This window comes from Scyliorhinus canicula, chromosome 2 (genome assembly GCF_902713615.1).
Source record: "Scyliorhinus canicula chromosome 2, sScyCan1.1, whole genome shotgun sequence".
In the NCBI taxonomy this organism is placed as follows: domain Eukaryota; kingdom Metazoa; phylum Chordata; class Chondrichthyes; order Carcharhiniformes; family Scyliorhinidae; genus Scyliorhinus; species Scyliorhinus canicula.
Window position 1 is genome coordinate 184,575,069 of NC_052147.1, and position 16,603 is coordinate 184,591,671.

The window sequence follows — 16,603 nt, forward strand, 5'->3', positions numbered from 1 at the left end:
GCAAATAGTGGCAGAACATGAGCCCTGGGTCCTCAGTTCATTTTGCCTCACTCTGCCCATGGGACTGCTGCATTCAGGAGGTCACTATATGGAGGTTAGATAAACCGATGGATATACTGATATTGTGAAAAAGTGATGTGGAAGGGCATTCATGTGAAGTGTAAAAACCAGCATGGATCTGTTGGGGTGAATGGCCTGGCCCTGTGTTATAAATGTCTGTGTAATTCTGGGGAGTATTGGAACTGGCTCTGAAGTGTCCCCAGCAAGTGAGAAACAGTTTATCAGGCACTTCTTCTCAGTAAGGCCCAGACAGTATAATGAAAAAGTCATCCTATCACTGAATTCGGAAGGACGCATGAGAAATCTTTACTATTGGGTTTTCCTGAATATCCTCCCACACCACCTCCCCACAAACCCCACCCCCCTGAACCCCTCCACCCATCCACCCACCACCACCACCACCACTCTCTTCCCAACTTCAAGTAAATATTGGAACTTCTGGTGCTATGAAGTTTGCCTCAAAGAGAGAAATCTCAAATGCCTTGCTGTTTGTTATCAACTATAACATCAAATGGTATTTATTATGGTATGACTTATTCTTCTTTACCACAGGGTCTGCCTGGCCCTTCTGGTCCACCTGGTATTGCTGGCCCTGCAGGGGATAAGGTAATTGATATCACAGTCATCTTATGTAAAGTAATACATAAATTGCACCATCTCACAATCATTTCTGATATCTGAGAGTTTTATGTTACAAAACGAGCAGGCTAGTGTAAGACTCTTAAAAGTCCAACTTCTGAGGCCTGGACCCCTTACTTGCTATCAGTGACACAAAACAAGTTTTGGTTACAAATTTCTACTTTATGTGGAAAACCTTTATTAACCCATTAAGCAACTGTATATGAGGTGTGATTCAGCGACTGTGTTGTACCCGGCGTAACAGGTGAATTACGCCAGAGCCCCAAATCAGGATCTGTGCAAGCCGATTGAAAGTCACCTGACTTTCTCCTTCCAGTGCAAACCCGATCAGGCCTTCACTGGGCATGAGCCCGTGAATTATATTTAAGTGAGTCTAATACCCGGACACCGCATTTACCCGGCATCCGGGAAACAACGGTTGCACCTCGACAGGGTGCCGTTTAGCACTGGTTTCCACAAATCTGGAGCAAGTGGGATGGCACCTCTGGGAGTTTCAAAGGCCTTTAGAGACCCCTGAGTGGTCGGGGACAGGGCAGGGTAGTATCCTGGTGTGTCCCCTGGTACTGTGGTACTGCCAGTCTGCCACCCTGACACTGCTGGTGCCCAGATGGCAGTGACAAGAGTCGGGCCTGTGGAGGCCTTGCCCATTGGAGGGGAGTGAGCGGGGAGGGGGGTTCCAGAGGATATTATAAGGTCGGGGGTGTAAGGGGGAGAGTCCAGAAAGCAGTGGGAGGGAGGGGAGGATCTGAAAGCAGGGTTTGCGGAGATCTGGGCTGCGGGTTAAATGGCGCCCAGATCTGTGAGGAGCTATTCCTGCTGGCGAGCTCAGTAAAGTGCCGGTGACTATAGAGGTGAATTCTGGCACTGCAACCACTGAGAAACACCGCGCCAAATGTGTCTGAAACCGGAATTTGTTTCAAGTCCGCTGTTCGTGCCCTATACTTATAACAACAGTTGCTTAGTAAAACTCGTGAACAAGAACTCCTTCTCGGGTGGTCAGTCTGCTGAATAAAGTCTTCCACCTGACTACAGGGGCTGGTTTAGCATAGTGGGCAAAACAGCTTGCTTATTGATGTACCATCAATTGTACGCGAGGCGAGTGATTTACCAAAGTCTGGCTTTAATTGACTAGAACACAGCTCTGCGATCGTCTACAATGGAAAGGACGATCGTCAGGCGTCTGACCATTTATACCTCGTTAATAGAGGCGTGGTTAACTCAGCCTCTCGGCCAATCGGTCGAGAGGCACATGACCGACCAGGGCCAATGGTAAGCCGACGTTCTGGCCCAATGGCAGACAGGTATGCAGATCATATCACCACAGTTGTAATGCAGAACAATGCCAGCAGTACGGGTTCAATTCCCGTACCGGCCTCTCCGAACAGGCGCTGGAATGTGGCGACCCGGGGCTTTTCACAGTAACTTCACTGAAGCCTACTTGTGACAATAAGCGATTATAGTTATTATTATTATTACTTGCCATGAATGTCCAAGTCATGTTTCCTTTTGGGCTGTGGATTTATCCCCCTTGTTGACTCTGGTGCCTTGACACATTAATGAATACCTGGAATCAAGACATCTGATTGGGTTTCAGTGGCTTGTCAATCCCATCATGCTGTGCAAAATCACCAATTTATGGTAATTTCCTACTCTCAATAAAGTGGGGTGAGTGTCACCAGGTGGATAGCAGAAGTGGATGGAATATCTGCATCTTGGTAAAGCAGGAAGAAACGCATTCAGAGAGGCCATTATCTATGAGAACTGTGGTGCCAGAGTTTCTGATGGCGTAATTAGTTTGGGCCACTACCTTGATGAAGGAGGATTAGTGGTGCAATGTCCCTGCCTCTGAGCCAGATGCTTCAGGTTCAAGTCCTACCCCATGACTTGATGGCTGAGGAAGGTGCGCTCATAAAGTGGCCAAATAAGGGCGGCATGGTAGCATAGTGGCTAGCACTGTTGTTCCACAGCACCAGGGACCCGGGTTCGATTCCCGGCATGGGTCACTGGCTCTGTGGAGTCCACGCGTTCTCCCAGTGTCGGCATGGGTTTCGTCCAGGTGCTCTGTTTAGAGTCATAGATGTTTGCAGTATCGAAAGGGGCCCATCGGCCCAGCTTTGACAAAGAGTCATCGGACTCGAAACGTTAGCTCTTTTCTCTCCCTCCAGATGCTGCCAGACCTGCTGAGATTTTCCAACATTTTCTCTTTCGTTTCAGATTCCAGCATCCGCAGTAATTTGCTTTTATCCATCAGCCCAGTTTGTCCATGCCACCCAGTTTCTATTACTAAGCTAATCCTACTTGTCTACATTTGGCCCACATCACTCTTTACCCACTCTGCTCATGTGACTCTCTAACTGCTTTTTAAAGGACAAAATTGTACCCACCTCTACCACTGCCTCTGGCAGCTTGTTCCAGATGCTCACCACCCTCTGTGTGAAGAAATTTATAGAGTCAGAGATATTTTCTCCCAGAAATGACGAAAGACGTGCACGTTACGCGAATTGGACATTCTGAATTCTCCCTCCGTTTACCCGAACAGGCGCCGTAGTGTGGCGATTAGGGGATTTTCACAGTAACTTCATTGCAGTGTTAATGTAAGCCGACTTGAACACTAATAAAGGTTATTATTAAATAGATTGAGTATCAGCCTGCAAAATCCTTCCAACATGGAAATGGCAGGTGGTAAGGCGGGAGCCACCTCTGGTCATGCATGCTTGATGCAAAGTGAGGCCCTTCAAGCTATAAGCCCCTGGAGACAGGCTTGCAGCCTGTTCCAGGAATAACTTTGTTATGGGAAGAAAGGAAAATCTGCCCTGTACCCCTGTTCAAACTATTGTTACTTTTAAAAAGTCCAATGTGAGCTCCAGAATTCTTCTCCCTTCTTCCCGTGTCTCTGGACTCCATGTTCCAATGACCAGGTGAGCGCCCACAAACTAGTTCCCCACCACAACTAGTTACGTTTTACTGATGAATAGAAATACAAGTGGGTTCTTTCGCAGGGCCGGTGCAGACTCGATGGGCCGAATGGCCTCCTTCTGCACTGTAGAGGTTCTAAGATTTTATGATATAAAAAATGCCTGATTTATTTTATTGTGTTCTACCTTCCTTTTAAATACATTGTAGGGTGAACATGGCTCCATTGGACCTCCTGGCCCTCTGGGTTCCCGCGGATCTCCTGTAAGTATAAGTTATAAATGTCAAGTGTTTCGGAAAAACAACTGCAGTGGATTGGAATATTACTCTTTTCAACTCTGGGATCTGGTTTTATACCCTTTTTAATAATTAGCCAAAGTCCACAAAGAAACATAGACAATTCTCTCCATTAAAGAGAGAGACAGCTAGTTATATGTAGCCGAGGGGCACCCCTCCACAAGTGTGGGGCAAGGTGCAGAAGCGCGTCATGGTGAACCACCACTATTTTGGTAGTCCAAACAAAAGCCTAGAAAGATGGATTAAGGATCTCTCTTCTTACTCTGGTAGGCATTTAGTCTTTCAGTGAACTCGGTCATTAATGGGGAGTGAACATACATCACAGATATGTGCCAAAGACCTGACACTAACCAATTCTGTGAACTTACTTTGAGAGGCCTTGGGACTAAATGCACGAAACATTTATTGACGTATTGAAAGACGGTATGTTCTGGTGGCTATGTGTACCAATCGTTTTAATTGCATTTTGGTGTCACCACACATTAGTAAAAAGACAGAGGAAAGAACATTTAATATGGGAGATGCAATGACAGTATAACATTGTAAATCACTGCTATATAACTTTTCAAGATAAAACTTTGCAAGAATTGGGATTACAATTTCAGATTCCAATGTGTGTTTTCTGACATTCCGGGCTAGATTTTAAAATCCCGCCAGGGCCATGAATTTTTTAAAAATTCATTCATGGACTATGGACATCGTTGGCTGGGCCAGCATTTATAAACCATTCCTAATTGTCCCGGAACTGAGTGGCTTGCTGGGCCATTTCAGAGGGCATTTGAGAGTCAACCATATTGCGGTGGACCTAGAGTCACATGTCGGCCAGACCAGGTAAGGATGGCAGATTTCCTTCCCGAAAGGACATGACTGAACCAGATGGGTTTTTATGAAAATCGACTATGGTTTCATTGGCATCATGAGACTTTTAATTTCTGGACTTTAATTCAATTGAAATTTCACCAGGTCCTCAGAGCATTACCCAGGGTCCCTATGTTACCAATCCAGTGACAATACCACTACACTACCGCCTCATGGAGATTGGAGGTGGTAAGGCAGCAAACGTAGTGCCTCCAGACTGAGTACCAGTTCCTCAACTTCATCCCGATTCTCGGCCACTTTCTGGGCGGTGGGATGAAGGGGGTAGGTTGGCAGGGCTGCCTACCTAGATGTGGAGATTAGCACTAACCAAAGCCAATTGTAGAAGGCCAATTGGCATCTTGCAGTTCGCTCCCAGGTTGTCAGAGATAACAGGGGCTAGTTTAGTTGCCTGGAAGTGCCCTCCCAGCACAAGCACAGCAAGCAGATTTTGAGGCTATTCCTGCTTCCCTGGGCACAGTTATACTGCAGAGGGCTTCTGGGACTTACTCCTCCACCCTGAATCCCACCAATGGTGGCTCAGCTGTAAAGACTATTTTTTATTTTTTATTTTAAAAGGTTGAAGAAAGGTGCCGCCATTTTGTATTCTTTATATTAAGATGTTATATAGGGTGGGATTTACCGAGCAACCCGCCAAGTGTTTTTTAACAGGGGAGGCAGCCCGCCAGTGGGATTCTCTGGTCCCACCATTGTCAAAGGGATTTCCCGTTGAATGCACCCCTTGTCACCATGAAACCTGAGGCGGGGGTGTTCTGTTGGTGGGACCGGAATATCCCGCTGGTGTGAACAGCCAGTAGATTCCGTCTATATACTCATCCAAAATTTAAAGGCTTGGTATCTTTATACATTACCAACATTTCTTAATGACTTTTGAATCAGGGAGATTACAATTTATGGCAAAGGTTCAAATATCTGTGGATCCAGGACCAAATAGGAAATTGGGACCAAGAAGAAAAAAACAGAAGAAACTCTTTTCAAACAAATTTGTGGAAAGGCCAGTAGTAAAGGCCTTGATAGTGGAAAATGTGAATGAGTTCAAGAGGCAAGTTCAAATATTTCTAAAGAAACCGACGAATATGGTAAGGACAGGTAGATCTCAGAATTATGTGAAAAATAATTGGGTGTGATTCTTGTTCTTAAAATTCAACAAAATGTGTATTAGAATAGCAAACTTTAGGATCGGGAATAGATTATGTAATAGACCCTTATAAATCGCTAATCATCTCTGAAGTTTCGTAACAGTGAATTTCATCATTCTCTTTCAGGGTTCCCGTGGTGAGACTGGTCCTACTGGACCTGTTGGATTTTCAGGACCACCTGTAAGTTTCTCGTATCTGCAACATAACTTTAAATGACGTGCTTTCTTTAAGATACTTTTCTAACAACGATTGCATTTGTTAAACAGTTAACATATCAATCACTTTTATTCAGTCAAACTTGTTGTATAAGTGTATAGTGGCCAAAGCAAATGGAAAATGTGACCATTGATATTATGAACATCAGTAACATGTGCTTAATAATTTACACCTTGCATTATTTGTATAAACAACACAAAATCATGGAATAGCCAGACCATGCTTTTATCAAGAAATATTTCCTGACCAATATAACAATGAATGGATTGGGATACCTAATCATTAGTAGGATAGTCTCAAACCCTGTTACTTATTCAGTTTGTACCATTGGTAAACCAAAAGCACGTAGACAGGGTTGATTCAGAAAGAATGTTCCCTATGGTGGGGGAGTCCAGAACTAGGGTCATAGTTTGTGGATAAGGGGTAAACCTTTTAGGACTGAGGTCACCCAGAGACTGGTGAATCTGTAGAATTGACTACCACAAAAGGTAGTTGAGGAAAAAATATTGTGCAATTCAAGAAAGAATAAAATATTGATCTTGGGGCTAAAGGGATCAAGGGATATGGGGGAGGGGAAGGCAGGATCAGGGTGTTGAACTTGATGATCAGGCATGATCCTAATGAATGGCCGAGCAGACTCAAAGGGCCAAGTGGCCTTGTCCTGCTTCTATTTTCTATGTACGTTTGTATGTATATCAAGGATTTGATAAATATGAAAATTGGGAGAAAATCTAATGGTGAAAATATACACAGATTATAGAGCTATTGTGGCTCAATGGAAGGAAACATTATCCCACCATACTGCTCAGAAAACCACAACTCTGATACAAATATAATATCAGGCATAAGGTCATTTTTCTCTGTATTTTCTAACATAGCTACCCACTAAGCTACCTGATTTCCTTTGAAACAGGGCAATGATGGACAGCCTGGAGGTAAAGGTGAAACTGGTGAGCCTGGCCAGAAAGGTGATTCTGGTTCTCCGGGACCGCAAGGACTAGCAGGATCCCCTGGTCCACCCGTAAGGAAGTTACTAAGACACCTACGAGCATGCAATGAATAATTAATAGTTGCTAATGATTATGGATAACATACTGTTCAACTTATCATTTCCTAATTCATTTCTTAGGGGCCAGTTGGTGTCACAGGTCTAAAAGGTGGACGTGGTACCCAGGGGCCACCTGTAAGTAATTTCCCCAACTTTTCACTTGTATTTAATATTTTAATCCGTTGCTTTTTTCATAGGAATGTCTCAAATGTATTTAGTAAGAGATGTATTTCGAAAGAAAAGCTTGCCATTTTCAAATGCCTTCTCTCAAATACCCCAAATCACTTCACATACAATGAATTACTTTGAAGTCGAGTTACTGTGAGAGGGATTTTCCAGGCCCAACACCAATGGGGATTGTCGGGGGTGGGACAGGAAAATTTGGAAAGCCATTAAAAGGCAATGGCTCTCAAAAATTTCCACACCCACACGTAACGATGGGTGCCAGTGTGGGGGCTGAAAACTTCTGTCCTGTGGTTCCATAGTTCTCTGTAATTTGAGAATTTGCAGAATGACCTGGTTATAAATGATGCTTTAGAATTTTACTGGGTGTACTGACCCAAACATCAGCAAAAAGTAGCCCACATTAGCTCTTTTTATTGTTCTCGGGCAGTGGGTGACATTGGTAGTGCTGTATTTGTTATTCATCCTTTTTCTGCTCTGCGAAGGAGATTGTGGCCTTCTTCTTGAACTGTTAAAGGCTGTTTGGTGATGGTACTCCCACAATAATCCTAATCAGAGAATCCCAGGATTTTGACCTGGTAACATTAAACATGGGCAGTGTATGTTCAGTTAGATTGATATGAAATGTGGAGATTTCGACTGGTTGAGTAACAGAAGTTTAAAGATGGATAAGTTAAAATTTTAACGTCATTCATATACATCAAACTAAGATTGCTTCAACATTCTGTTAATCATTCTGATAATGTGGTCACTTTCAAATATTCTAACCCACAGTTATCAGAATAAAATTCAAAAAATAAAACTATTCACCTATATCAGGACCAAGGATGTGTTATATGTGGATTTATCTTGTCTCTTATTGTTAATTCAAAGACAAAAATCTTTACTTTTTTATTACTGATATAAGAACTGTGCACCTATAATTAAGAACTGTGTACCTTAAAAGTTTGAGTCAACCAATTCTGCACATTTTACACTTTAGGATTTTTTGGATGATGGAATTTCTGTTGAATGTTAGTTCGCTGGAGACTGGACTTCCTCCAATACACTTGGAGAAAATTCTGTCTCAGTGAGCTGCCAGCCAATCTGATTGTTCTGGCACTCTGTAGTCCCAGGAATGTCACCAGGAGTGGTGGCCATTTCTGGGACTACAGACAGTACCCAGGTTCTAAGAGCTAGGAGACCAGGGCAAATGGCAAGGGGGGGAGGGGGAACCCACGGGGAAGGTCATAGTGTCCCCAGTCGTGAAAGAGGCCAGTGCTGGATGCGCTGCTCCCTTTCTTACTCGAGGCCCAAGCAGGCCTCCCACCCACACGTCCCTGAACTCTTTCCACTGACCTTAAAATTGTGACCAGATGGGAGGCAGCCTTAACTGACCAATAATTGACCAGTTAAGGGCATTAATATGGACGAGGGTAGGCTGATCGCCCTAAGTCTCACCTGATCTCCGTCACCATATCAGTGTTAGGCGATACAGGGAGTACCACCTAGAGAGTTTTATGAGCCTGCAAACACATCTTTGGATGTCATTTTTAGTATTGATATAGTTTGACCTTCTTATTTAAATGTTAAATAACACGATTAATGCACGGGGTCACGAGATAGGGTGGGGGAGTGGACATACATAGAGTGTTCTTTCAGAGAATCGGTGCAGATTCGGTGGGCCAAATGGCCTCCTTCTGGGCTGTAGGGATACTATGGATTCTAACTGAATTCCTTTAGCCAGGCACTATAGTTACCATTACAGCACTGTGAACACCAATGTGGATGAAAAATGTCATTCAGCTCACCCATCTAGTGAAGCCGATAGTTATCCATCACAGCAGCAATTGCCTCGTAAATGATTCCAAGGTTTAATTTCATGAAGAACATCACTCTTAAATTAATCTTTCTTCAGTTTGAACCTGTGAACTACTGCCACATTTTGGGTTGACACAATACCTTGGAATTCCCTGTTCTGTAACAGTTGTTATCTTATGTAATTCACTGTTATTCTCTGTACCACCTTGTGCCATGCTGCTCAAAATTGAGACTAAACTCAAGAAGTTAATTTGGGGATGGCCCATCCGGTTCCAGCCACTTTGCTGATCTGCTGTCCTGCCTTGTCCAGACATGCTAGGTGCTTAGTATCCAGGGACGAGATTCTCTGGCCTCCCCGGGGTGTGTTTCTCAGTGGCGGGAAGCAGCCCGCCATTGGCCAGCATTGGACCTTCTGGTCCCTCCGCTGTCAATGGGATTTCACATTGAATTCTCCCCATACCACCGGAAAATCTGCGATGGGGGTGCGCCGTCAGCGGGACCGGAAGATCCCGCCAGAATGAACAACCAAAAGATCTCTCCCTAAATCTCACCTAGTTTAATGCCATTCAAAGTTGGTATACTTTTTGTGTTATTCCCAATCTTGCTCTCATTGTGTTTCATCTGTTATCGTTCTTCCCGGCGATAGATTTTTTATGATCATTGGATAGAATTTTGGTTCATTTAAGAATTGAAAAGATATTGACAAATTTCAAATGGTTATCAAAATAAACCCAGTGCTCACAACATTTCCTCTGTAAATAGGGTGCCACTGGCTTTCCTGGACCAGCAGGTCGAGTTGGGCCACCAGGAGCAACCGTGAGTAAAGATTCCTGAGGGGATAACTCTTAATTGCTCATAAAATCTGAGATTTCTCGTGGAGTATGCCAAAAATGATATTAATGATAAAAGGATGATGGAGCTGACGTGATCAGCTGTCTATGAGGCTGTTCCTAGAAACAATATGATCATTTATCTTTGCTGGAGGGCATCTCTTTCAGAATTAAGTGGTTGTGGGTTTAAATGCCCACTGGAAGCCTAGGGTAACATTTTGGAGTAATATTAAGAGCATCATAATACAAAATTATTACCGTTTAGCTGAATTAATCTGATGATACTCAACCGATGGAATATGGAGATTTTGGCAATAATTTCCAGTCTATTATCTATGAGCAAACAACTCTACTGAAGAAAGGATTCTTGCTAAATAGAATATAACCAGCAGTGCATCAATGTGGGGCCTCCCCTACTCCAATTCTGTTATCTATATATGTATAGATATAATAAAATTATTATTTGGAGCAATAAGAAAATTATCGCACAAATTAAAAGTAATCTGTGCAAAAAAAGATAAGCAAATGAATCTTTCCTCTCTCTTTCCCAGGGTGATCCAGGTCCTATTGGTCCATTAGGGGCTCCTGGAAAAGAAGGTCCTCCAGGTCTTCGGGGTGACACAGGTCCACCTGGAAATACTGGTGATCATGGCCCTTCTGGAACACCAGGTAGCCCTGGTGACAAAGGTGAAGCTGGAGAAGATGGTCCAACTGTAAGTACAATTAGACTTTAAAAAAATCATAAGCTTAAAATGAATTTGTCTCGACTGTATCTCAAAACATTAAACATTGCCATGATATGGTTATTTCTGTATCTAGAATTGAAATCCCTAATTTATTTGCTCTATTGCATTGAAGCGGATCCATTATGTAAATAGACAGGATATGTGCAATATATATCCTACAATGCACACAAGCACAGCTGAGTTTTAACTTAAATGAATGTGGTAGTTTTGGATTGGGTGTAAAGATTGTGAAAAATCTGTTTCCTATCTCATTTCAAACCCACCATTTATGGATTTACATAAGGCTAGTAGGTGGGCAGCCAATCAATACTTTCCAAAGAGGCAGGTTTGAACATCATTTGACCCATTTTAACTCTTGTTTCCTGAGGTGCGGGAATCAGGCAGCTTTATCAAGGCAAGGACAGAATGGATTAAGCAGATAATAGTCTTTACAACTATCTCCTGGATCCAGGTGCCAACCTGAGAATCCCCCGCCCTCAGACACTATCAGCCCCCTCCCCGCTCGGCCAGTCAATCAGGAACGAGCACAATCTCACTGACATGTTGTCGAGTGTGTAAGGAAGTTCCATATTGTGGGTTCCCTATGCTTTCTGGCCAACTTACTCCCTTGGGAGTTCATTAGATAAGAATAATCCCCCCTTGATCCACAAAAATGTTTCATTTATCAGTTGCTTTTACTTGTTATCTAGCAGGTATATACAATCATAAACATGGGGTTAATAAATATTAAATAAACATGATTGCTGTGAAAATGTTTAGGTTCATTAGTTGCCTTTATAGATTCTTTAGTCACCTAAATCCCTGGCATTATGAAATAGTCTATTGCTGGTGATACTATTCAGCCACTTGAAATGTAACAATAGGAAAGAAATTATTCTTCATCATGCTTTTTACATGTATTATTTAGGGAGCTGATACAATACAGATTTTTGCAAGCAATGATCATTTATTGGAGTGCTAAATCTAAATAACAAGGCCTTTAAGTCAAACTAAAGTTATTTGAAAAGGTACAACTAAAGGTCTGGAAGTGTAAGCATAGAGCAGCCTGTTATTCAAACAAAGAGAGCGAAAAAGCTTCCATCATCCAGGAAGAGGAGATTTGATGAGCGTTGCCAATGGTCTTGAGGAAAACTGAAGCAAGGCAAAGCTCAAAGACATGTGGGTCAGATCCTGTCATGTTCATATAAGTTAACATGTGATGTGGAAAATAATCACCAAAAGAAACATGAGAAATTTGTGCAGCTTTGATGCGAATGAACAGAACAGAACCAGAACAGAAAGAAAAGGATACCAATTCCAGAACAGAAAATCAATTCCAGGAGAGGACGCCAAGTCAGAATCACAGAGAGTTATTATTCTATAATTTGGTAATTTAAAACATCTATTTGGTGGTTACATTCCAGCTGAATACATTAGATATTTCAATAAAGATAGTTCATGCCAGACTAGATTTGATCTAGTTATGCTGCACTTTTTTCATAAGACAAAGATTATTTTAGTAAAAAGACTACAATATATTGTACTGAAGCTGGAAACCACTATTTTAGATCTGAAGTCCTAGAATAGCTCTGCCTCCTGTACAATCTCAACAATTAGATACACGAAGGAAGGATCACTGTGTGAGCTTGTGTTTAGGCTTAGAAAATAAATCATTTGTTTGGAAGTAATTTCTTGATAAAAAGAAGTAGATGTAAAATCATGCACAGATTCTTAAAGCAACATTGTTGAGATTTAGAGATTGGTTTCAGCTATATTGTTAAACTGAAGGGAATTTTATTCTGGTGGTAATTGCCACTCAAATCCTGAAAATGTTCAGGATCTGAGTGGCCATTATAATCAGAATAAAATTTATGTTGATTCTGCCCATCGGTACTTGTGTCAAAGTTTCCTGAAGAAATGCCGAAATGTAGAGATCAAGGTAAAACAAGGTCAAATGCAGCAGCACCAATAAGGGTAGTGATGAGTGGGTTGCTGGCTTCAAACATGGTACCTCACTCTCAGGCACTTGCCTTCACTGCTCTTCTGCGGCTGTTATTATGCACATTCTGTAGAACCCATTGGAATGGCCATTCCAGCTTATCTTTTTGCATGCACAAGGGGCCAGGGTCTGTAGACGTTGACATTTTGGTTCAGTACGATGGAGAGTTCAGATAAAATATGAAAATAAATGGCCAAACCGAAACCTCGATCGAACTTGGGCCTAAATCAAGCGGTTCTGTACTTTCCAGCCTCTAAATGTATGGGTGTAAATTTCTACAGCAGCACATTGCTGGTGTGAATGCAGAAAAATCATGTCAGCTGCTCTTTTGCTTGCGATGCACAGCGCAAGGTTTTGGTAGAAGTGTTGCAAAGGTTCAAGGAAGTTTGTACTTGGAATAACGGCATAAATCGGCTTTGCATTTCCTCTCCAAAAATAGAATTTCACCACTAGTAAGCCATTGTTGCTTTAAAACTTTTGTGCTGATTGTAAGCTGTCAGCTACAGATGTTTTTGGACAGCATTCCATGGGGTGTTAGCTGCAGCTGGATCAGCCATGACATTGTGCTTTTCTACTGCGGCTATTTCTATAATGGTGCCTTAATTGTTTTCTATATGATGTGTCTCTGCTGCAACCTATAGGGCCCAGATGGTCCTCCAGGGCCACAAGGTACAACTGGACAAAGAGGACTTGCAGGCCTTCCAGGTCATCGTGGAGAAAGAGGCATGCCTGGCCTGCCAGGCCCTGGTGTAAGTATTGCTTTATTAAATGCTTCATTCCCTTTTATATTTTAATTGAAGGTACAACATTCCTGAAACTATAAATATTTACATTTATCAGAAAGTAACAATAACTGTACTTTGGTGCAACAACTGCAATAAATTATTGAACTTCAGCTCGTTGCATTATTATTTAACTCCCAGAACTTCACTTTCAATTCCCCTCCATTGAAAGACTCTCAATTATATAAAATGGCAAAACTCAAACTGGTTTATATTTTGGAACTCCTTAAGCTGTTGCTCAGCAGGAATAATGATAAACAGATTTCTCATGCATAAAACATTGGCATATGAAGTAATTATGGGAATATTTTGAGTCAGTGTTCAGCTCCATCCAATGTTGTAACATTGAAATTTGTATCAGTGCCTTTTGCTTACCGTTTAACTGAAAATCAAAAATTATGCAATCTCAGTTTTAGTGTCTGTAAACATAATGGGTGGGAATCTCCGCTAACCGGCAAGGTGGGCAACTCCGGCGCGAAGGAAGGGTGTGAACCACTCCAGCGTCGGGCTGCCCCAAAGGTGCAGAATCCTCCGCACCTTCAGGGACTAGGCCGGCGCCGGAGTGATTTGAGCTGCGCCGGCCGGTGCGGTAGGGACTTGGCGCCATGCCAATCGGCGCCAAAGGGCCTCCACCAGTCGGCGCGAGTTGGCGTATGTGCGGGAGTGCCAACATGTGCTGGCATCATCCCAGCGCATGTGCAGGGGGGTTCATCTCTGCGCCGGCCATCGCGGACTGGTACACCAGCCGACACGGGGCAATCGAGTGCCCCGACGGCACAGGCCCACCCGCGGATCGGTGGGCCCCAATCGCGGGCCAGGCCACCGTGGATGCGCCCCCTGGGGCCAGATCCTCCCACGCCCCCCCCCCCCCCCCCCCCCCGAGGACCCTGGAGGCTGCCCGCAGAGCCAGGTCCCGCCGGTACATACCAGCTCTAATTTACACCGGCGGGACCGGCCTAAAACGGGCGGCCGCTTGGCCCATTGCGAGCCGGGGAATTTGGGCGGCCCCAGGCCCCATAGCGTTGCGCCGGTCCTTGCCATTCTCCGAGGCAGGCGGCGTGATTTACATCAGCGGGATTTTTGGGGGGGCTGGAGAATTCGGCAGCCGGCGGGGGCAGGATTCACATCGACCCTCGGCGATTCTCTAACTCGGCGGGGGAGGGGTCGGAGAATCCTGCCCAATAACTGTTGGATGAGAAAAGATCAATGTCCACCTGAAACAAAAGCACAAGGTCCTTTAGTTCACCTTATACCATTCTGGTAGTTGCATGTTGCAATGATAATCATAGCACTCTTTCTCTATCAATTAGTTTACAAAAGACCCAGACAAGTGGCAAAGAAACACCAGTGGTGAGAATCATAGATCCAAAATAACTTGTTCATCCTGAATATTTTGCTCTCACCACTGTAACAATTCTACAATTCTATGTCATATCTCAAATTACTAATGCAGCACAGTACTTTCTATACTTGGTATGGAAGCAATTATATTATTTAAATATTATTATTATTTAAAGCTTATTTAATTTTTTTGACCCAATGCTTGCAAAATTTCAATATTTTAATAACTAACAATTGGCATTGGAATATTTATTTTGGCAATTTTATATTCTCATGCTATGTATGTCTGCTGTAATGTGCCCTTAGTTAGGTTGATTTTTGCATGCTGGGTCTGGTTCATGTCTGCGCTCCTCCAAATCTGACCTCTTACATATTCCTGCTTTTATTAGCTGCACCACCAGCAGCTAGGCCTTTAAGTCCAGTAAATGTTAAGTTCCTTTAGTTTTTTTTAGCTTTCCAATATTTTGAACCTGACTCCATGTCGGTAACATTTATTTTTTTAAAACACTTTCCATAATTATAACAGATGAGAAATAAATCTAAAATAATAGATATCTGGAGTTGGGGTGGGTTGGGAGGTTTGGGAGGGGGCAGGGTTGTAAGGTGGGTTGGTTCAGTTATCCAGACAGCTAACATATGGTTCAGAATAACAGCAACAGCACAAGATTCAGCTGGTGTTTGGGCCAAGCGAGACTTGGGGCCTGTCTCCTCACCTTTCCCAGTAGTAAAATCACAGTCTAAGACTGCAACTCTTGACTAATCAAGGATACCTCCTGGAGAAGAAGAAGCGGATTGATATCTAGACCAGCAATGATTATATTCAACTGCAATCTAGCAAAGCTTAATGTTGAAAAATTGCAAAGGGGAATTATGGGCCTGATCTATCGGCCTTGTCCCGCCCAACTCGGGATGCGACATGTTTGGGATTTACCAGCCTCGCCACTCCTCGCGAGATCTCGATCTGGATCGTGCCATTAAAGCAAGGATCTAGATTTGCATATTCAAATGAGCTAATAGTCTCACTTGATTATGTCTACGTAGGATCCACCCAGCACCCGAGATCTGCCAGCCTCGCCTCGGAGATCCCGAGCGGGCGCTATTTAGCACTGGTCTTCACAAATGCAGACCAGGTGGACCAGCACTTGAGGAGGGTCTCCCAGGCTATTGGAGACCCCGGATGGTCAAGCTCTGGGCAGAGTGGTACCCTGGCACCCACTATGCAATGCAGGCACCCTGGCACTGCCATCCAGCTGTCACCCTGGCAATGCCAGCATGCCGGGATCGGGCTCAGGGGTGCCCTGACCTTAACAAGTGGGATACGGCGGGCTCAATGACTCCCTAACTGGTGAGTTGGGGGTTCTGGAGGTCCCGGTGGACAGTTGAGAGATCAGGAGGCCATCGCGGAGTTAGTGCAGAAAATGAGACTAAGTGTGGCCTGTGTGGGCGTTCCTCGCCTCGGCCCAGAAATGAAGCGGAGTCCTGTTTAATAGCAGGAGCAGTCTCAACATTGTCAGCACTGAGAAATACCCGGCTAAATGTGCTTGACATGGGACTCTGTTTCAATTCTGTTAAATCATGCTATATGTTTGACAATGTTTCATGCATTCCCACAGACATTGAAAGAAACATTGTGGACAGTTCTAAGACTAATTCAGTTTATTTCCCCAAATAATACAAGGACACTTGTGATTGTGATTTACAGAATGATTACAGTGCAACAGGAAACCATTCAGCACACTGTGTCTGCACTGGCTC

At 43.5% G+C, this 16,603-nt stretch overlaps 1 protein-coding gene across 2 annotated transcripts in view; it reads left to right on the forward strand.

Moving 5' to 3' along the window:
* LOC119961821 (collagen alpha-2(V) chain-like) overlaps positions 1-16,603 on the forward strand; it is a 313,195-nt gene that overhangs the window by 259,596 nt on the left and 36,996 nt on the right. For both annotated transcript variants that reach the window (XM_038789187.1, XM_038789188.1), the window contains exons 36-43: positions 613-666; positions 3,823-3,876; positions 6,051-6,104; positions 7,054-7,161; positions 7,270-7,323; positions 9,934-9,987; positions 10,553-10,714; positions 13,367-13,474. In XM_038789187.1, coding sequence (XP_038645115.1) covers positions 613-666; positions 3,823-3,876; positions 6,051-6,104; positions 7,054-7,161; positions 7,270-7,323; positions 9,934-9,987; positions 10,553-10,714; positions 13,367-13,474 — 648 coding nt within the window. The remainder of the gene's footprint in view (positions 1-612; positions 667-3,822; positions 3,877-6,050; positions 6,105-7,053; positions 7,162-7,269; positions 7,324-9,933; positions 9,988-10,552; positions 10,715-13,366; positions 13,475-16,603) is intronic.